This window comes from Sebastes fasciatus, chromosome 14 (genome assembly GCF_043250625.1).
Source record: "Sebastes fasciatus isolate fSebFas1 chromosome 14, fSebFas1.pri, whole genome shotgun sequence".
Lineage (NCBI taxonomy): Eukaryota > Metazoa > Chordata > Actinopteri > Perciformes > Sebastidae > Sebastes > Sebastes fasciatus.
In genome coordinates this window covers 18,929,986-18,951,828 of record NC_133808.1, presented here as the reverse complement: position 1 = coordinate 18,951,828, position 21,843 = coordinate 18,929,986, and the positions used below count along the sequence as shown (strand labels likewise).

Genomic DNA, 21,843 nt, shown 5'->3' with positions numbered 1-21,843 from the left:
AGACGTTATCACTTTACTACCATAAAGTGGAGGGACAAAAAGTCTAGTTGTCCCCCCGATTCCGGCGCATATAAATTGGGACAACAAAGGAGCGCTTTTAGTGAACGTAACGTTACATTGATGCTGCTCACTTGCCCTCGCAACTCATTTCACGGCCGCCGGTTACAGCGTTCTCCCTCAATACTGGACCGATTGTTGTCCCCATTAGTCACTTAGAAACAAAAACATGGGAAAATAGGGTCCAGGTTGAAAAATACCAAAGTTACACTTCAGTATTCAAGGAAGAGATTCAAGTAAAAGATGCAAAGAAAGAGGAATCATAGAAATACATGTGAAATGAGATGGCCTTGCACAGCGATTGATCTGCAGCTTCAGGCGTGACTGAATGGAAAGGACACTGATAGAAAATAAAACGTGTTTATTGCTGAAAGACAACAGGCAGCAGTGACAACGCTCCAAATAAAGACCCCCTCCTGCTGTCCTGGACTATAAGATGCAGGTTAAACAGGAAATGAGAGATTATGAAAAAGAAACCTGAATGATGAAACACAAGAAGAGCATAATAGTTGTTTTATGTTTTCTTTCTTAATCAGGTCTACAGTTGACTCACATCCACTATTATCATAATGTTGAATAAGAAAACACATAAAATCTAGATATTGGGGAATAATATGGCCTCTTGTTTCCTTGCTTAAGCCTCCTTCCTTGCATAATTATGAGCATGTTATCAAATAAGGGAACTGTATCGACTGTATTTGTCTGCTTTCATGCCACACGCTATATAAAGCTGCATTGTGTGTGTGTGTGTCTGCAGATCTGGCAGTGCGGCGGCTCGTTGGAGATCGTAACATGTTCACACGTGGGCCATGTTTTCCGGAAGGCCACCCCGTACAGTTTCCCCGGAGGAACGGGCCAAGTCATCAACAAGAACAACAGGCGCCTGGCTGAAGTCTGGATGGACGATTTCAAAGATTTCTTCTATATCATATCACCAGGTACCGAGCTGTCTGACTGGAAGAGTAACGTCGCATGGGGACGAATTCTGCAGGGAATGTATAGTTCAGTCAGGGATTTAATAGATGTTTTATTCATTGCGCTCCGCCGCCATTCAAAAGCAGATATGAACAATCCTCATTACAGGACCCCTCTTTGCTACTCGTGTGCTCGCTGATATTACATTTAGCTAAATTGGTGTGAAAAGGAACGACTGGTCTGCTCTCTTTTATTCTCTCTTTCTCTTGCATGCTACTTTTATCTCGCTCATTTAAGAACTTATATTTCTCCTTTCACTCCGGCTCACATTGGGATTGAATGCTGCTTTTGTCATTTCCAAACTGGGATTAATTCATTCCTACTTTCAGACACATATTTTCCGCAGAAGTTGAGTTCAGAAATTTGTCATACAGCGTTCCTACTAGGGCTGTGTATTGGCAAGAATCTGGCGATACGATATGTATCATAATATATAGATAGGTCATAGATGGTCTTCTCTCCGACACGGACTCCTCTCCGACAGAGCTCAAACACACACACAGACTAACTAGAACAATAGGACGATGCAGATTGAGAGATGAGTACCCCTCCATCTGTCGACTTAGTAATGTGATTACCCTTTAGCAGACAGCCGTGTCCCGGAAATCTATGGTTAAGTGTTTTAGATGCCAGCCAACCTATAAGGGATCATCCGTAATCTGCCGATCTTATGGCTCCAAATTGTGACCTTCTCCTCCTCCGCACAGTCGGGCTGGATTCTCCTACTGCAGGCAGGTGTGCAGACAAGAGCGGCGGCCGTGATGGATGAGTCTTTCTGCGTATCGTGGCCCCACAATGACCGTCTGTTCCTCCAGAACATTAGGGAGAATGATCTGGGCCACGCTGCTGCCAGACCTCACTTATTGGCACAGAGGAGCTCAGTATGTTGCTCAGGCTGAGTTTGGGAGTGGCATCTAGTGATCCTATTAAAAGTGCATCTCCCTCCTCGTCCCTCCTCGGCGCTGGTGATTTCAAGATCAAAGAAGCTATTCATCATCTGCAACATGTGATGCTCCGACCCTACAGAGAGACGGAGAGAAGGGGAAATAGGGAGCCAGGGAAGGAAAGGTGGCCTTCAGCTCTCAGCTTTTCATCTGCCAACTTGAAATTTCTATTTCCTAGATTAAAGTGTAAGACCTTGTTGGTGTTGCAGAAGGTGTTTGCATTGTCTGGCTCGTGTTTGATGGATAAATACACAACGCTGTAGGTCTTACATGTTGGCTGGTTTTTGAATATTGTATTTCCCTTATTGCAATCACGCTCTTTCGTGATAAATTACCACCCTGGATCTATCTACATGCAAGCTACGCGTCCTTAAGAGGCACTCTGGGGAGGAACCATCTGCCTAATGTGTTTGCAAGTGTCTGTGCCCAGTCGCTGTCTAATCCTTCCTCAGTCTGCAGTTGCATCCAGGCTGATACATCATGCAGTCTCCATTTTGGCTAAAATAACATGGCACACCATATTCACAATTGTTGCATTTGAGAAGGAGGTGACTTATTTAGAAATACACTGTGTGTATAAATGGGATTTGACTGTTTCCTCACATGCACTCTTTGCAGAAACCACCCACACAGCTCTTATTTTTCAGGTAGGGTTGCAAGGTGTTTTTTATAAAGGGTCCCTCTGGTGTTTAATCTCAGTGGTGCAAGATAAACAGGACAAAACAATGCGAGTACTGACTGATGATGTTCAGTGATACATGTGTCTGAATCCTCGTCTTGGCATTTTTTTTCTGCAGGCGTGATGCGCGTGGACTACGGAGACGTTTCCTCCCGTAAAGACCTCCGCGAGGCCTTGAAGTGCAAACCGTTCTCCTGGTATCTAGAGAACATCTACCCAGACTCCCAGATCCCGAGAAGATACTACTCACTTGGTGAAGTATGAGCTTCCTCGTATACTCTGATCTCCCACAATGCAGCAGCTGCAAACTGCCTCCGTCTGCATTCACTCGGATATGTCCTTGTAGCTTCTTTTCAGAAAGACAATATCGCTGCAAGATAAATCAGGAAAATCTCAGGATCCAGCAAAGGCTGAACGAAACGAGATAAAAACAAACATCCCCAGCTGTTCGTATTGAGCGACATAGGATAAACAAACGAGGGGATGTTCGTGCAGTCAGTATTGATGTTTACACAGTTCGGCTATGAATGCTGGGTAGCTGAGATAAGGCTATACATTCTACACAGTCTCGTGGCACCGTTTTGTGTTGTACACAGCCAGCAAAAATGAATTATTAAAGTAAAAAAGGTGCAAATATGAGTCCGAATCTCTCTCAGACAGGCTTTTAAATTGTTAACCAGCAAGTTGGTTGTTAAAACATGAATTCCCTTTTCTACAAATAAAAAAAAACCGGACATTTCTCATCACTTTAATAAGCAGAGATGAAACATACAAAGTGGTTTCATTAGAAATGAGAAAGGGGATTGTGGGAACTGTGCGATAATTTGCAGCTAAGCCGTGAGAATTCATTGCTAATTGTTTTCAAGATAATAGAAGTTTTAGCTCCTTTTATTAGTTAGTTCCCCCTCACACAGAAAAGTTTTTTAAGTGACCTGAATTTGCTTTTTGATGCCCGTGGCTCCGTGTCGACAGCATGGGGTAAAGTCAGCGCTGACATGCTGTCTGTACGATAGACGGGAGCCATTTAGAAGTAATGTCAGCTGAAGAACTCGTGGTGAAATGAGCTTGTAATCCTCCAACGAGGATGAGAGGATTTTTTTTTCATCTCTGCTGCTCTGCTATACTGCAGTACCAGCTGATTCTCTCTCTCTCTTTAGCCACTGCAGCACCTCCGCTCCCATCTTCCTCTAAACCAGACCTCTCATCCTCCATAACACACAGTCAGCCCTTCTTTAACAGCTGGAACCATTAGGTTTTATATCACTTAATTATGAACGCCGTTCTGTTCCTGCATGATAGGCATAATAAGTCGCTTAGGCAACATATAGATCCCGCTCAGCTTTAGCTCTGTGAATGTATGAGTTCATTAACAGAGCTGAGTTGACTGTAAAGTCAGTGATAGCAGCTGTTACCCAGTCAGATCACTTAGATCCATCTCGGCTTTAAAAGTGAAGATAGGGAGTAGAATTTGGATTAACATAACGTGATGACCTAATATCTGTTATATGGAGGATTTTCTAGGGCTTCAACTAACGATTATTTTCATTGCTGATTAATCCGTTGATCATTTTCTCGATTAATCGATTAGTTTGTATGGTCTATAAAATGTCAGAAAATGGTGAAAAAGGTTGATAAGAGTTTCCAAAAGCCCAAGATGACGTCCTCAAATGTCTTGTTTTGTCCACAACTAAAAGATATTCAGTTTACTGTCATAGAGGAGTAAAGAAACCAGAAGAGAAGAGAATGTTGACTTTCTTTCTTAAAAAAATACTCAAACCAATTCATTGAAATTTGACAACTAATCCATTAATCGTTGCAGCTCTGCAGTCAATTATTTTGTTGGTTAGTAATTTTGACTATAAAATGTAAAAAAAAATAGTGAAAATGCCTGCTATAATATCCCACAGCCCAAGGAGGCATCTTCAAATGTCTTATTTGTCAGACCAGCAGTCCGAAACCCAAAGAATAATACTGTATATGACAAAGAAAATCCTCACATTTAAGAAACTGGAATCAGTAAATGTTTGGCATTTCTGCTTATAAAAAGAATAAATGATTCTCTTATCAAAATAGTTTCTGATTAACATTGTGTTGATTCGTTTATTTGACTAGTCGCTGCAGCTCTAAAGATTTTAGCTTAGATCTTATGGAATCAGACAGAGGACTCTGGCAGAAAAACATGGTGATAAACATGCATTTTTCATGATCGCTGTTTGGAAATGATCATTAGTCACTAAACCAGGGATGCACCAATAAATAATTCAATACATTTATATCCATGTATTTATTTGTTATATTTTGTTTTACAAATTGAGGAAAGCAATGTTTAAACCAAGCCTGACACATTAAACCATCCTTACACATAAAAGAATGATCCCAGTCACTTCCACACAGTGAGGCATACAGCTTATTAATTAAACGCTGGCATCAGATCGGTACTCGGTATCGGCCGATACCCAAAGCCAAGGTATCGGTATCTGGGCTGAAAAAAGTCGAAACAGTGCATCCCTACACTAGTTTTGTTTCTGCCAATTACATTTTGTGTAAAGAAATGTTCCACAACACTGAGGCTGTGAGATCAGTTATTTATTATAGTATAGTATAATTTCTTGTTTTAACCGACAAACTATCGAAACCCCAAAGGTGTCTCGTTTACTATCATGTATGACAAAGAAAAGCTGGAATCAGAAAATCATATCCAATCATAAATCATAGTGTAACACTAGAAGATCGCAGGATACTGAAACTGAAACAGTAGCAGTAAAGAAGAAGACATTCATGAACACTAACAGAATAAAAGGGGCGCAGAAGAGATGATTAATTTTTAATGAGAAATATTGAGCAGGACATGACTGGCTTCTGTTTGGTTAAGTTGCTAATAAGTATGAAATTAGCCTAAAGACAGAAAGTTTCTGTCTAGAGACAGAAAGTTAATTTCAAATTAGAGTTAAAGTGACTTCTAATTCTTTGATTTCATTTTTTCTAATCTCCTGCCTGTAGATCAGAAACGTTGAGACCAACCAGTGTGTGGACAACATGGGAAGAAAGGAGAACGAGAAAGTTGGCTTCTTCAACTGTCACGGCATGGGTGGAAACCAGGTGAGGGGAAAAGTACAAACACTTAAATCGAATATTTATTGTTGTAGTATTGAAGTATTTTTAAATGTTGTAAGTGGAATAAATCTCTTCTAGATTAACACCTAACAAGCTGAGCCTTTGATACTTCTTTATCCTGATACATGAGCTCTGGGATTCGAGCTTTGCTGGAAAGCTTGAGATCAATCAGGTTGGGCGCAAAGTGTGTGTGAATTGCCAACTTTTAAGTCAATCCACAGATTTTCAATACAATTTAAGTTGGGGTTTTTGCCACGTTTTTCTTCCTCGTTTCTAAAGTCCTTTGTTGATTTGGCTTTGTGCCGTGGGTCATTGTGAACTCTTTTGCTTTTTAGGATGGTTTGTGCCAAGAATTTGATTGTACTTTGGTCTAATCATTGTCCCCTCTGTCCTTGCAACTCTCATTATGGGATATCGTGTGTAGCTGCACTACATGAGACAGAATGTAACCCTGAAGTAACAGAAAGACATGGAGCACTAAAACTGTACTCATTTTGTACAGTACGTAATCCAAATTGTGTTTGGCACCACAAAAACTAACAAAAAGACTGTAAATCAAAATGAAATCTCGAATAAATGTGTGCAAATCGTTCACACATCCTCTCATCAAAGGCACAATGATTGTATACATGATGTTGATGCTTCATCTTCTGAGAGAGACATCTGCTGTTCCAGGTGTTCTCTTACACGGCGGATAAAGAAATTAGGACGGACGACCTCTGTCTGGACGTCTCCCGCCTCAACGGACCCGTCGTCATGCTCAAGTGTCACCACATGAAGGGCAATCAGATGTTCGAGTACGATGCTGAGGTAGGATTCATATTCCTCCCGTAGCAGCCAAGTAATCCATAACCAGGCGGCTGTTCTCTGCTTCCTGATGTTGGGAAAAATGGCTTTGATGAAATGCTGATTGATTGTGTTTGCCTGTGACATTGGAGAGGATTTGGGTTTAGTGCAAAGTGGGAAACAGAGTACCCATTTCCTGCCACCAGATGGCGATGTGTGTCAGTTTTTTAGCAGCCCAGCAGCAGCTGTGTCTCTCCTCTCTTGTTCTCTCCTTTCACTTAGTATGTTGGCAAGTGGGAATATGATTTTGAGGTAAGCTGTTCAAGTCATCTGAATATTGTCCCGTAGTTTGAGTCCTGTGGTTCCAGTGTATTGATTTATCCCATAACTCTGTCAGTGGTTATTAGAGTAGATGATTTATCATTTTTTGGCAGAGGAGTGAAGTTGAATCTTTAAAATGGATTTTGATCCTAATGTATTCTTTAAATTTAATACTATTTATTTACTCATCACACAAAATTCAGCAAAGCAAATCCACCACAGTACATGTATCTAAAACGGATGCTGTCTGATACAACAGTTAGGGATGGGATGATATAGAATTTTATTGGAATCGTGATAAGAAAAACCCTCAAAATAAGTTGTTCGTGGTGAATTTCCTTTATCGGGATAATCGTAAATATCTTCACGAGTGACTTGAAAAAGCTGTCTAGCTCGCTATCATGTAGAGAGGTGAAAAATGGAGCCTGTTTTTAAGACATACAGGAATTATCACATGAGAAAGAACAGACTTGCACAATATTTTTTCTTATTTATTTCTCCTTTATTTATGCAAGGGGGCCTTATGATTTATGATTACCTTTTAGAGGTGTTGATTCAACTGTATGATCATTCTGGAGGATGCAGTTTGTGTTGCTGTTGAACTGTATAGTGTTATACCTACAGTAGAGGTATTTCTGCTATTTAATCTACCCTAATTGAAATAAATGTGATGGACAAAATGATAGAAACACCTGCCAGTTTGAAAAACAAACCTAATCCTAATGCATTCTTATGTTGTGTGATACATACAGACCTCATGGCCTGTATTGTATTCAAGCAACATTATAAAAGTGTCAGTGAGTCGCAGTTTATTCACAGTGTCACCGAAATGAAAACAAAGATTAGATGAATGACAAAGCTCCAAACAAACTCCATGGGTTCATTTTACTTAATATCCTTGGTTATGCAAGCTGTAACTTCAATATTCAATCAAAGACAGAAACAGATGTTGCCGGCTCTTAAATGGAAAACAGAGAGACATTTTGAATCTCACGGGAGAACGAAAATATTCTCCTCGAGCCCTGTTGACTCAGAACTCAAAGTACATTATGGATTATACAACACAAAAAGCATCTTTTATATTAACAATTTATGCATTTTCTTTTAAACCACCGGGAGATGGTTAGAAAAGACTGCGGTGTTATCTATCAGTGATTGAGACGTCCTATCGCTGACATGTAGATATGACAAGGTAAGGAAGCCTGGAGGCCTTTCCATCAAGCACTGAACAAACCCTCGGAGAAATCCTTTCATTACACTTTTTTCTCTGGGTGCTTTCTTAATATGGAAGAAAATTGAATAATTCATAAACGGAGAGGACTGGTCTCTGTTGTAAACAGCAGTGGGGTTTCACCGCTGTCAGTGGCCGAGGTTATTTTAAGCCCAAGTGTGATGGACAGGGACCGACTCCTGGGTGACTACAGTACCATTAACATTTCATCTGCTCATCAGCTTCACTTTCACAGGAATACCTGACTCTTCCATATTCCTGCTGTATTCATTCACAACCGAGACGGACGGCCTTCCTTCTCTGTTTCCCATGCTTTGCAGAAATAATCATGTGTTCACTCTGCTTCATCCAACATCACACATAAATATCTAGTATACCTGTTATATACATTGAGGCAGTCAAAATGATTCCCCTGATCTTACTCACACAGAGAGTTTAAGTTTAAATGGGAAAATCTGCTGTTTTTATCCAGCTCTGCTTTTTACTCTGGTATATATGAGAGGTTTTGCGTTAGTGTAGCAGAGACTAATAGTTTCATTACTGTAATTTTCCAAATGAGAGCTGTCAGGTTGTCTCAGCCGCAAAGATAGGTCAGCTGCCAACATTTAAGACTATTCTTCAGTGCTATTTAATTAGGAAAACGCAATCACATGAAAAAAAGATTGAATTCCTGCACACTGTCAGCACTGAGTTTATTACAGACATAACGTTTTCATCATGGACCTTCGGCAGGCATCAAATTCACAGTGTCAAGCAACAACAACTTTATACTAACATCGTCTTCACGTCATATGGGATGGATTGTAGAGGTGGGAAAGATTAACATGTTAATGTTCTGTGCATTGACAATATAACACCATATCCAATAAATTTGGGTTTAATTATGTTGAACGATGATCTTTGGCCGATGTGTGAGGCGTCCATATTTGTTTTGTTTCCATATTCAAAAGTGCCGAGTTGGATATATTGGAGATTTCAGAGCTTTCCCAGTAATTATGAATTGGCAGTTGACGTGAATGCTAAGTTGGAAACTCATAATAATCACAATAACTCCAATATCTGCGGCATTAAGCTAACGCTGCAACTAATGATTATTTTCACTGTCCATTAAGTTTCTTGATTAATCGATTTGTTTTTTGGTCTATAAAATGACCGAAAATTGTGAAAAAAGTCGATCAGTGTTTCCCAAATCCCAAGATGACATCCTCAAATGTCTTTTTTTGTCCACATATCAAAGATATTCAGTTTACTGTCATAGAGGAGTAAAAAAAAAAAGAAAATATAAATTTTTATGAAGCTGGAATCAGAGAATTTTTACTTTTCTATTTTTCTTAGAAAATCACTCGAACCGATAAATTGATTATCAAAATAGTTGTTGATTAATTAAATAGTTGACAGCTTATCAATTAATTGTTGCAGCTCTACATAGAGCCACAGTTTGTATCAACCAATCAAAAAGGGGAAGCAAATATCAAACCATCTGAGCCAAATTTTACCTCAATTACCAAATCAATCATTGATAAAAACACGTTTAAAATGAGACAAACAATATATATTAAAATCTGTACAATACAAAAGATGAAATGGGTGATATCAAAAGGGGGTAAAGGAGGCAGATCAAACTATAACAACTAACCAATGATAAAAAAAAAAGTGCTATGCGTTCCCCCTCTAATCTTTTCTAGTATATGCAAAATATATTTATATATTTTCCAATCTGTATTGTACATGTTTTGAAATACATTGCCTTATATTGAGGATGTTTTTATCAATTATTGTAGTGGTAATTGTCTCAGGTGAAATTTGGCTCAGTGTGTACTGATGTCTTTCAAGTTGTTGTGCTGTTGTGTGTATTACTGTCTTACGTGTGCAGTGCTGTAGAGATGAATTTCCCCCTGGGGACGATAATGTCTGAAAGTCTATATTTGCTTCCCTGTTTTGATTAATTGTTCCATCCTGTGGCTTCAGTTTAAAGATAGTTTGTTTCATACTGGGAATCTAATGCCTGATGCAGGTCCATGATCAAAACGTTATGTCTCTAATAAACTGACAGTGTGCAGGAATTAAAGGTATAATAGGTAACAGTTGTCGGATGCTGTTTGTAAACACACAGCATTCAAAGTTGGCCCCTCCTCCTCGGCTCAACGAGCTGAGAGAGAGAGCTGCGGTGGTCGAGTGAGCTATAAAGTGACTGAAGAGAGAGAGCGGCATTGGTGAGAACAAAGCAGCAAATCAGTGAAATAAAACGTAATTTTCTGATTGTTTCTTGGTAGAAGCCGAGGGGCGTTACAAAGCGGCAGCATTTGACCACCTGAACAGGCTGCACACCTTGCGCACTGTTATTGTCTGGGGGTTACACTCCCAGATGGGGCCCAAAGGCTGTTTGCAGACACCCAGAAGCATCCAGAGTAAAGCAAAATAATAAGAAAAGAGAAAATACAGGCAGAGGGCTGCAGGGTCTCTGCAGAAACAGACACCGCCACACACTTCTAGTGGAGCATAAATTATGATCGAGAGGGATTCTTTTTGTATCAGTCTATACATTGCTTTTTAGTATATTCTTGCATATTAAACCTTTAAGTCCAGGTTTTGAACACCTTAAATAAACAACACACCTTTTCTATTTGAATTACCTGTCACTGAACAAAAATCCGCTCTTATTAAACTAGAAAAGTTGTCTGTGAAGAACAGATGGATTAATTTAACAATAAGTGATGACTCTCAGACTTACCTCCACTACCATCTGTCCTCGCTGCAGAAGCACACCTTCATCCACATCATCACCCAATCATGTCTGACCATCAGCCGTCTGGAGGACGGCACCTACGGCCCCACAGTGGAGGACTGTAACAACAGTCCCGTACAGACCTGGATCCTCCGAAACTACACTCGCCTGGAAGTCGCTAGACGCCTTTACTTCAGTCCCACCGATTATTTTCTCTAAGCTGTAGGGCCTCAGGTGAGCAGGTTAGTACAAATTAGGCTGAGAGTAGAAGGTGGTAGCTGCTCCGTAGTGATGTAGTTTGTCATTAGCGTTGTTAGAAGTAGATTAGTTTGATCTGTTCCGGCACCTTTGAAGCTGATTGTTGTCTCTGTTTTTAGAGGATTTTTTTATTTTCCTGTTTTTATCAGTGAGGGCAGATGAATGCAGAGCTTGTTGTTGTTATGATGTTGATCTTTCAGGTATTAGTCCGAATGTGCATGCAAATTGTTTTAGGAAGCATTAAGTAGCTTTTACCGGTGACCTTTCAGGGGGTACAATATGAAGACAGGGGCAGAGGCACATCAAGCAATGACAGATGTCCCATCAGGATGGTTCTGTGTATAAGACGCTATCTGCAAGACCTTTAGCCAGTCTTCATGCTAAATTAGATCTCATTTGACATTTATTTTCCAACATAAATATTTTATTTTGATGGGAAAATCTACCGGCTGTGCCCTGGATTACCTACGTCTGGTGAATGATGCCCGAGACGGAGGAGGACGTGTTTATTTTTAGCTGATTATCTACGTGAGGGGCTAATTGAAATGGGCTTCCCATTGTTTACAAGTTCTTTTGAAGTGATCCTTCATTGTGAACCTGCCTTTCATGGCCCTGGCCTCTCAGGCCTCTCTCCTATTGGCCCGAAGCAGCTGTGTACACTGTGTGCCATGTACATATTGTAAATCCAATGAATCCCAATTACCAGTGCTTTCCGCCGCTCGGCCTGCAGCTTATTTACATACTTTTTGTAAGGAATGTTTTTTTGGTTTCGGGCTCGTTATTTTCCTGCTTTTTCCAGTCTGTCATTTTCTCTGTAGCCTATTCTGTTCTGCTGAGTTATATGGTGTTCGCACCTCAGAGTCCTGTACTGTTTCTCAAAAAGCTAAAGAGCAATTTCACTGTAGCATGCCACAGTTTTTGTGTGCAAGCAGGGTAAATTGGGTAAGGAGCTCCCAGGGCTGCTGGTGTGTGTCAGAGTTGCGGCAGTAAAGTGACCCGCTGTTAGATGGCCTGATTTGCTGTTCACACTCAGAGGTCCTCGCGGTACAGCCAGCACCAGAGGAGAGCACGTACACAAGAGCAGGGCATCATTAGAGCGAATGAGACTGTTGCCTGACTCTGCTATGAGACTAAAGGAATCATTTTTTTTTTGTATTTCCCACAAAAAGCAGCCCCTCTACTGCAGATCACCAGAGTCAGCACAAGATCACGTCAAACAGGAAGTCCACTGTGCTGCTTGGGGACAAAGAGGATAATGTTCCTCAACCGGGGCTCCCGGTTAGAAACCGTCCTCATTTAATTAGCCGGTCTCAGCTGTGCACACACTCAGCGACTTTCTCCGGAGACGCTGGCTGGTTAGCTGGGAGGCTGAGATGGGAGTTTTCTTTTCCCCCGAAGGAGGCATGAAATAATTATGAGCAAAAGACAAGACCTCCACATTTCTAGTATTTTCATTAAATGTGAAACAGGTTTTTCTACCCTGCACCGTTATACACTGTGTTCTGTCATCTCTGCCACTAGAGTAGGTTTCGATCTTTGAATGAAAAGAAAAAATACTATTCTCATTATTTCCTAAGCCAGGTTCTTATGATTTATAGATTTATAGAAGCTCCATGTACGCCTTTAAAGAGAAGTACAGTACTTGTTGATTATACTGCTTGTCAATTGCGAGTGAACATTTCTGATTTTCTTTACCTATCCTTAAAACTAGCTGCTGTTATTATATATTTCTTTTATTTAACAAAGCAAGAAAAGTAAAATGTCTGTACTGTAGAGCTACCTTATTGTTCTTTTCTTTAGTTTTTTTGGCAGGTGTGTAAGGTCGAACGCCACCTGCTCTCTTTGTTCTTGTTCTGTTTGAACAAATGTGCCCTGTAGGGCGGTCTGCAACGTGTACTTCAGGAAAGATGTATGTGTGCGCGCATGTGTGTGTGCACTTCTTTGTATCCAGGCAGAGGATGTCAGGCCCTTGTGTTTTATAGCTTGAGATCAAACATGGCCCGAGCGTCTCTGTGTGCTCATTAGTCTGAATATCCTCTGTCAACAGTCGAAGCACAATCTCGTTTTAATGAAGAATTATGCCTCGACCGCAAGATGAATCATACCAATGCTCACGTTTTAATGTTGCATGCGGACTGTGTTCATACATGTTCACATGTGTTTTCTTTCATGTGTGTTGTTTAGTTTGAAAATGACTCCAAAGGTAACAGGGTGCGGACTGATCATATATGTTGCAAGTTTTCTTTTAAATTCCTCCATTTACAATTACATTACAGTGCTTAATGGTGTCTTATGGTGCCTTCAAATGAAACTTGTGAGCTTGTGTTTACAACGTGGGAAGTCGTGTACATGTTATGCTATGTTCAAGTGGTCAAGTCGTGAGAACACAGCTGCTAAACAACGGCAATATTAACGTTACTGTCGGCGTCTAGAAGACACAGAGGATAACAATTTACCAGCTAGCAAGCGGGTAACATAATGCAGGAGATGCAAAGGCATAATGACAGAGGAAAGAGATGATATATCAACATTTTCCTCAGACATATTATATAATTTACAAAGAAAAAACATATACGACTAAAATTACAATAACTTATTATGTACCGAAAAATTTGCTTCCATGGCTTCTGCCATTTCTGACAACGTCAACAAACACGTCACAACTCATAAACTCAGAGCTTTTAGAAACTTTCCACTTATAAGGTTGTGAATACGACAAGAGAGGGGCGTTCATATGGACTCTTCTCATGAACACGGTAAGAACGACCCCATTTGAAGGCACCACCAGTTAGGGCTGTACTGAATAGTTCAAAGCTTCATTCACAACATTAGGATTCAAATCCTAAATCAGTATTCGAATGCTGCGCAGCTTTTTTTAATTTTATTTGCCTATGCCTATTCATTGTGTTTAAACCCGGTATTTCTGCGCAGTTGCAGATAAAGATTAGGCTACACTAATATTATTAGCATTATACCAATTTTAGAATTAGATTGTTTCCAACTCATGTGATCCAAACATGTCCAATAACTCAAGACCGTTGTAAAGTCCAAAAGTCAAAATTTATTAAAAAAAAGATAGATGTAATCATTTCCAAAATTCACAACATGTTTTTATCTAATCAAATATTCTGCTGCCATCCATATTCGTTGGCGTTTAGCCTTTCATAAACAATATTTTCAAAAGGGACGCGCAACGGGGCGGTATAGCAGCAATCAAAGAAAACTGACAAGTTATATTCATTAAAGAAAGTTGATTTAATAAAAAAAGACTATCTAGAATCTGATGAATCACTTTATTCCAATTGAGGATTTTTGTCGAGGATTTAAAAAAATGTTTTAGGGTGGTGAGGACGTCATTAAATATGACTACAGACATTCAAAGCTTAATTAGAAAACCTCAATAGAAGCTTTGAATGTAAAAAAAAAAAAAAAGAAGCACCTAACATTTTATTTTCAACATAATTCTCAGAGTTTCTCTCCTGCCATTGTTCTCCTCAGCAGAGTCTTCTCCTCACAAACCAACTTCAGCTTCTCTACTTATCTTCTACTTCTCTGCATGTGATCATTAGGACGAGAAAAGCAACTCAAGTGAGGAGTGAAATTGCGGAAGCGTGTTACTTCTGAGGGAATGAGCATAAATGGTTAATCAAGGCCATTGAGAGCTCTCTTCCAGTTGTTAGTGGGGGGTGTTATCTCTGGAGCCTCTGTGTCAGATAGCCACAGATTTCTCTGCTACTTGCTCATGTGGTGCTCGAGTTAAGCTCATCACAACAGGTGTATTCTTCCAGTCTGGACATTTTAAAAGCGCTTGTTCTGTCTTCTTGCTTTTCTGGTTTATGTGATAGAAGAGTAAACCGAGAGGGGACGATGTGTGGAGTGGAGCAGGAGGTACATTTGGGAGGACGTGGTATACTGCAGAGTAAACTCCAAAAATAACAAGACTGTCTGAGATCCTTAAGAATTACTCCCATGATCTGAGACAGTTAAGCCCAAATCTACATTATTAACTATCAATGATATCACTGAAACAGTAGAGGATGAATTGATGTATCAATCAGCTGAAGGTATTACTAATAACATACATAATGGCTCTGTTCTAATGAAGTGTCCCACTAAGACATGATATATGTTACGATGAGCCCGTTTGCCTGATTGTTATCTTCTTTTAACCTTTTATTTTGGTAAAATGAGCATTGTATCATTTCTAAAGCAAGAAGCAGTGACTACCCATCATTTCAGTTTTGCTAATAATTACCAATATTAGTATTTAGGTGTCAATTCACAACTCTACACAGGCCGACTAAAGGCCACTGGGAGGTGTCAGTTAGCAATTAGCACTGGGATGGTGCTAATTGTGTCACTTTCATTAACTTTTGCGTTTCATACAGAATCATTACATGTACATGGATCAAAATGTAATTTTAACAAACTGCAGGAGAAACAAAGTTTTACGGGAAAATTATTCATATTCAGAACGCATAAAAGCTCCCGACGCTGCAGTTCCTTCCAGCTCTATGGAGATTTATTGTGTCTTTCAGCTCATTGTTTTGGTTTTCTGTCCTGCAACACATTTAGTGACTAGCTGGTGCACATATAAATACATTTATCAGCTGAAGAGCCAGATATTTTCCTCAGGAGCTGGTGGAGACCAAAAACAGAGCTAAAAGGAGAGTGAATATTGGACTTACTTTTCATCAGCTCCATGCCTGCTGGATGTGGAAATAGGCAACTCTTTGCTAACACGTTTTCCATATCGACTTAAAGGGGAACTACGCCCATTTTCAAAATTCAAACATTTTTTTCCTATTGTATAATCTAAGACAGTCCAAAATATTAGTACACATAAACAGCTCTCTCCCAAATCCAAAAACTAGAGTGCTAAAACTCAAACTGTAAAGTGTAGAACTTCTCCATAGACATAGTTCTGAGTATATGGGAACATTTTCTGTTTCACAACTGAGAAAACTACAATTTGATAAAGCTCATTTGGCTATAAAACAAGAAAACAATCATTCTGTGGCTCCACAAAATCCGCCTACATTTTATGTTTGGGCATTTTATCCCCCGTTTAGCCTGCCAACAGAAAACTGCTGTGAGCTGCAGACTGCAGTGTTGACTATCAGTGGTATTGGCGCCACTAGCAAGTCAGCAACCATTGTACGTTACTCATTTGATGTATCCACAATGTCTAAAATATTACTTAATGCAGCTTGTTTCTTTCTAGTCTCTTTTTATACATTTTGGTGCTTCTGATGCTCAACAGTCCTTCACAGAGAAATCCTTCCTGTAAAGTGGCCATGACAACAGTCTCCCCCCCCCCCAACAGGAGCCTCTATTCTCTGAGCAGCCTCCGTGCACGTTGTGTTGTATAAGGGGCACGACTCTCACTTTTTCTCCACTAGAACATCCTGCTCTCTTGATATGCCTATTGTTTTTTCTTGCTCCAGCTACAGTTAACAATCTCAGGCCGCTTGCTTGGGTGGAAAGGTATTTTTGTGAAATGTGGGAAATCAATATTTGAAGTATGTCTGTAAAGGTTAATCTTAGTCATCTAGGTGGATTCTCCAGAAGTACAGTCAACGAGGCAGGTTGAGGGAAATCATAACTGAAAAACTTCAACATCCACTAACTCAAAACAGACAATACATTTTAAAGTATTTCTACGTGTTTGTGTTTACATCTAATCGCCTGCACCTTCGTCCTCCTCTCTCCAGCGACTCACCCTGCTGCACGTGAACAGCAACCAGTGTTTGGACATGCCGTCTGAGGAGGACAAGATGGTCCCCACCCTGAGAGACTGCAACGGCAGCCGCGCTCAGCAGTGGCTGCTCCGTAACATGACCCTGAGCGTCTGATCCCTCGCCTCACCTCTCTCTCCCCCCCCCCCCCCCCCCCACCGCTCTGTCCTCATACTAACCGGTCCTGGCTCTCCACGCCCTCGCCAGGTGGCTCTTACCACAGCACACCATACGCCTCTTCCTGTGACAGCCTGGAATACAGAGATCCAGGCAGCAGCGGCTTATCTTCCATTATGGAGGCGTCTCCTTTTACAGCACGTCCGAGAGAAGCTGCACCTGCCGCTGAGGCGACACGACGAGCCGTCGTGGCTTTGGGGACCTCGTCGTGTCCGAGCAGGGAGAACAATGTGTGAGGTCTGTGCATGGACAACATTGAAATCAAAGCACTCACACTGTGTCAGCCAGCTGCTAGCCGTGCATCCACTGCGCTGCTCAGACTGCCGCTTACCCGCTTGTCAAACTATTAAACAGAAGAGCATCTATAACAAGAATGTTGCAAGGCACGTCTCTGCGATGGTCTGCACTGTAATTGACCTTCCTTTTGCTGTGTACACGCACTGGTGTCCACTGTAGGTACAATCTAAAAACAAGACAGGTGTTGTCATGACTGCTGCTCATCCTCTCTCCATATCAGTGTCTGAGTTACATTCAAACAACAGGAAGTGATGTCGTTAATAGAGCCCGACCAATACTGGATTTGTGAAGCCAATGTTGATATTTGAGGGTTAAAACATCTGATAACTGTATGTGCACTGATATTTGGTTTTAACGTCTAATTTTGAATTCTCATCAATTTTGGTGCAAGGAAATGTAAACTATAATGATATTTCAGCTATTGTGTATATTTTTCTTTTTTAAAAAAAAGGGTTAAACACTTTGCAGACATAGTTGTAGAAACGTTGTCTAAGCTTGAAGCCTCTGGGTGGGCGTTTCCCACGCCAGCTGGTGACTGACATTCACGTCGTCAATGTCCGTGGTGCGCTGCTGATTGAGGAACGTCATAATCATTTTCTCTCTTTTTAACAAGCCCACATAATGTTGGCTATCAACCTGATTTAAGACGTCTGTAGGATCCAATTTTTCTGTAGTTAGAGACAAAATAAGTACACAAGTCAAAACAAATACAAAGGATATATTTAAAAACTGAATTATTTCAGTTTGACTTGAAGCATGTTTTATCAGGATTCCTTAAACTTGGTTATTAAAGAAGATATACTAAAGTTTACTTATCACTGCTCTCTGGTGGACAGACTTAACCTAGCACGGCAGCGGCATTCTCGCGATGTCACGAGCTCACGGGAGAATCACAGGATCTAATGTCATACGAAAATCCATCTTGTCAGGCTTCAAGTAATGAGTTTGTGTCTGGCTCTCCAGACAACTGACCAATCGGAATCCTGTGAGGAGATACTGCAGCTACGGGCGTGGCTTATGTGTGTGTGAGACGACGCGGAGATGCGACTGTTAGTTCTAAACAACAATGACAGCTGCTAAAGATGCTGCAATAGCATCAGTTATATCAGAACTGGAGAGTATTTATTCATTGAAAGAAGAGCAAAGAACGGCACTGAAGGCGATGTTTCGCTCTCGTTAGTTTGATTGTCAGATGGTTCAACCAATCACCTGCTAAGTATTTTTCTTGAAAGTGCCTGCCCTTTCCAGACAGTTTCCAATGACGGCTTCTCAGATGGTTCTGTGAAACAAACTTTCTGACAGGGTCAGGTTAGGACTATAAAGCAAGGAACTGTTGTCTGTATGTATGTGTGTCCTTCGCATATCTCGAGAACCGTCCATCCGATCTACTTCACACTTGGCGGGTGTATTGCTGGGAACCCAAGGAAGTGCAGTGTTGAAGTTGGTGCAATTTCAACACACGACACTTTAGATATCAATAAACTTTGAAGCGATAGCACTCTGTGCTGCAGCGGGGGTGGGGTTTCAGGTACCTGTTCTGTACCACAGTTTCATGCAGATCATAATATATCTGTGATAAGCTAATATCGGCTGATTTATTGGTCGGGCTCTAGTTGTTAAGGTGGATTTCTTGAACTGTTGGGGGAAAAAAAATTAACCTGAAGATTTCAAACCATCAGTGAGTGCAATGAATAGACTGCAGCTATGACATCCTCCTGGATTAATGACATAATGTTCCATATTAGTGAAACAGGACTTACAGTATGGAAATGTGAGGCAGCTCTTTGGATCTGTACGGAGGTTTATTTATAACAAGAAGAAATGAAAGAAGTGGCTGCCGGAAAGGAAGCAGCGGGTAATCAAGACTCTGCTTTAAGTAGAAGTAATTGATTTTGAATGAATGTAAAGAGTCACGAAATGACATCGACTGTGTTCTGAAATACTTTTACTGCACTGTGTTATCAATATTTCAGATTCCAGCTACCAACATGTTGAGAAATCACAAGGTCTTGGAGCTGGATAGTTACGTGTGCCTTTAGAAAGTTGGTTCATTGGTTTTTTAGAAAATGTTTGATTTATTTTGGTGTTGAAAAAGAAGAATGTTAAATCTTTTTTTCATTTCCAGTAAAGAAAACAACTGCATATTGATATTAAAGAATTGTCATATCTCATGAATATGTCATATTAATGCTTGGATCAAACATTTAGTTACAGTAAAGTCAGTATATCAACACTCACCCATACAAATGTGACCTCTCACTTCATTGTTGATGAGGATCAGGCAACAAATGTTATTGTACATAATGCTGTAACATGTTTCTATCACCATTGTTGTTGTTGTACATACAGAACCAATTATTTTTCTAAGATGCTGTAAAACTTGAACACTCCTCTGAGGAAAAAGACATTGAATGGTAAACAGATCACGAGGTATTGCAGTGTTATTATTTGGAATCGTGGTAATAAAAACCAGTGCTTACCTTGGATTTTGAAATTGCGGTGTGTTTTGGATATCATCATCGGCCCCACGAAACCAATTCTCAGACCACCTAAAGGACCTCAGGCGGGCGTACATGAGGGAGCGACTAATGGGGGAATACTATCAATGCTGCTTGAATACCGAATCCTTGCCAAGTGCCTGCTTGGCATTCAGACTAAAATTCAATCACCTCTTTCGTATTACGCACACACATTTATTGTTTTTCATTATCTTAAAGTGCATGGTGTTAAAATAGGAATGTAATGTTTCAATGTACTGGTTGCAAAGTGATGTTACCTGTTTGTACATTTTGCCTTTTTTTGTAGAAAAAAAACAACAAACTTCGACTGAACATAGCATTAATTTCAGTGTCAAGCAAGCATATCACACCAATCCATCAGTTGTTTAATAAACCTTGTTCTGGAAGCTTTTAAGACCCCCGTACATCTCATTACCAGGCTTCAGTGTGTGGGCTTTTAAAAGTGGTAAATTGCAGCCTCTCTTCTTCCATGGTGACCGTTAGAGGACGAAACACGTACAGCAGGATGTGAGAAGAACTATGCGCTGTAATGGATGCTACCTTCATCTTTTGTCCAGTATCCGTAAAGGCACCCGCCATTGTCAGCTGATGGAGGTAGTTCTGACACGGCACATTATTCTGTACATTTAAGCGAGGAAGGCTTGACCTTTCAGGTGAATCTGGCTTTGTTAAGATCTGAGAGGGAAGATTTTTCTCCCTGAATGGGACACAAAAAAAGGAGAGCTGGAAGATCAATAGAGAGAGAGAACAGGGAATATCCAACTGACACATAGAGCTGAAACTAAAGTTGACTTTTCAAGAGTAGTTTCACACTATTTTGATCAATTGATTCATGATTTATTCTATTAAAATGTTCGATATATTCCCAGAGCTTAAGGTGACATCTTCAATTTGGGTTGTTTTGTAAATGGCTACATTCATAGAGTGCTTTTATCCAAAGCGCTTTACAAGGTTTTGTGTGTCTTGCCCAAGGACACTTCGCCATGTGGACAGGAGGAGGTGGGGATCGAACCGCCAACCTTTTGATCAATAGACAACCAGTTTACAGTGATAAAAGACACACCTTTGAGAAGATGTAACCAGCAAATGTTTGGCATTTTAATTCATTTATTAAATGAATTCCTCTCTATTGTCTGATTGATTAAAGGAACAGTTTGACATTTGGGGAAAAACACTTTCTTGCCAAGAGTTAGATGAAAAGATTATAAATGTGAAGCTATAAGCCGCAACTGCTTAGCTTAGCTTAGCATAAAGACTGGAAATAAGGGTTAACAGCTAGCCTCCGTTGAAAGGTATAACAAATTGGCAATAATAATAAACAAGTTAACATGTTTTCTCTTGTTTGTAACCATAACCTTAAGATCCTTAAGATAAGCTAACCAGCTGCTTCTTGTAGCTTCGGAAACGATTAATAATATACTATATTTAATAATTTCCTAAAATGTCAAACTATGACAATTAATCAACTTATTATTTTAACACTATATTCTTCTTCTTCTTCTTCTTCTTCTTCTTCTTCTTCTTCTTCTTCTTCTTTTTCTTCTTCTTCTTATTATATAATTGTATTTGGTTCATTGTTGATATAAATAAATCATAAAAGCAGTTTGCATTCTACAGGACACAGAGAAAAGTATTCCCTTTTTAATAATAACTTTTATTTAGGCTATTGTTTCTTTTCATTTCCCTCACTTAGGCTTTTTAAAAATATATATATACTTGTAAACCTAGAGGCAGAGGTATTAAAAAGGGTAACTTTGGTAGGCCTATTTTTCCAACCTGGACCGTGTTTGTCTATGTTTTTGTGTCTAACTGACTAATAGGGACAACACATTTTGAAAATGATCCAGTATTGAGTGGGAGCGCTGATGTCCATTAAAGGGGCTTGTTTTTTCCATGACATGCTTTGATTGTTATTTGTCTGAGACAGGGGTCAGCAACCTTTACTAAAAAAAGAAAATCTGTCTGGAGCTGCAAAACATTTGATCATTGTGATGAAGGTAACACAGTTTATAGTCTAAGTAT

The 21,843-nt window shown here is 40.0% G+C and overlaps 1 protein-coding gene across 3 annotated transcripts in view; it reads left to right on the top strand.

The window, feature by feature from the left end:
• Positions 1–18,618, top strand: part of galnt13 (polypeptide N-acetylgalactosaminyltransferase 13) — a 46,112-nt gene extending 27,494 nt beyond the window's left edge. The window contains exons 8-13 of one of the 3 annotated variants that reach the window (XM_074659478.1): positions 815–995; positions 2,774–2,913; positions 5,656–5,754; positions 6,445–6,579; positions 10,866–11,066; positions 16,805–16,942. In XM_074659478.1, coding sequence (XP_074515579.1) covers positions 815–995; positions 2,774–2,913; positions 5,656–5,754; positions 6,445–6,579; positions 10,866–11,051 — 741 coding nt within the window. In that variant the 3' untranslated portion in view covers positions 11,052–11,066; positions 16,805–16,942. Of the gene's footprint in view, positions 1–814; positions 996–2,773; positions 2,914–5,655; positions 5,755–6,444; positions 6,580–10,865; positions 11,075–16,804 lie in introns of all 3 variants that reach the window. The other 2 variants (XM_074659476.1, XM_074659479.1) reach the window with 2 other exon arrangements.
• Positions 18,619–21,843: the final 3,225 nt, after the last annotated feature.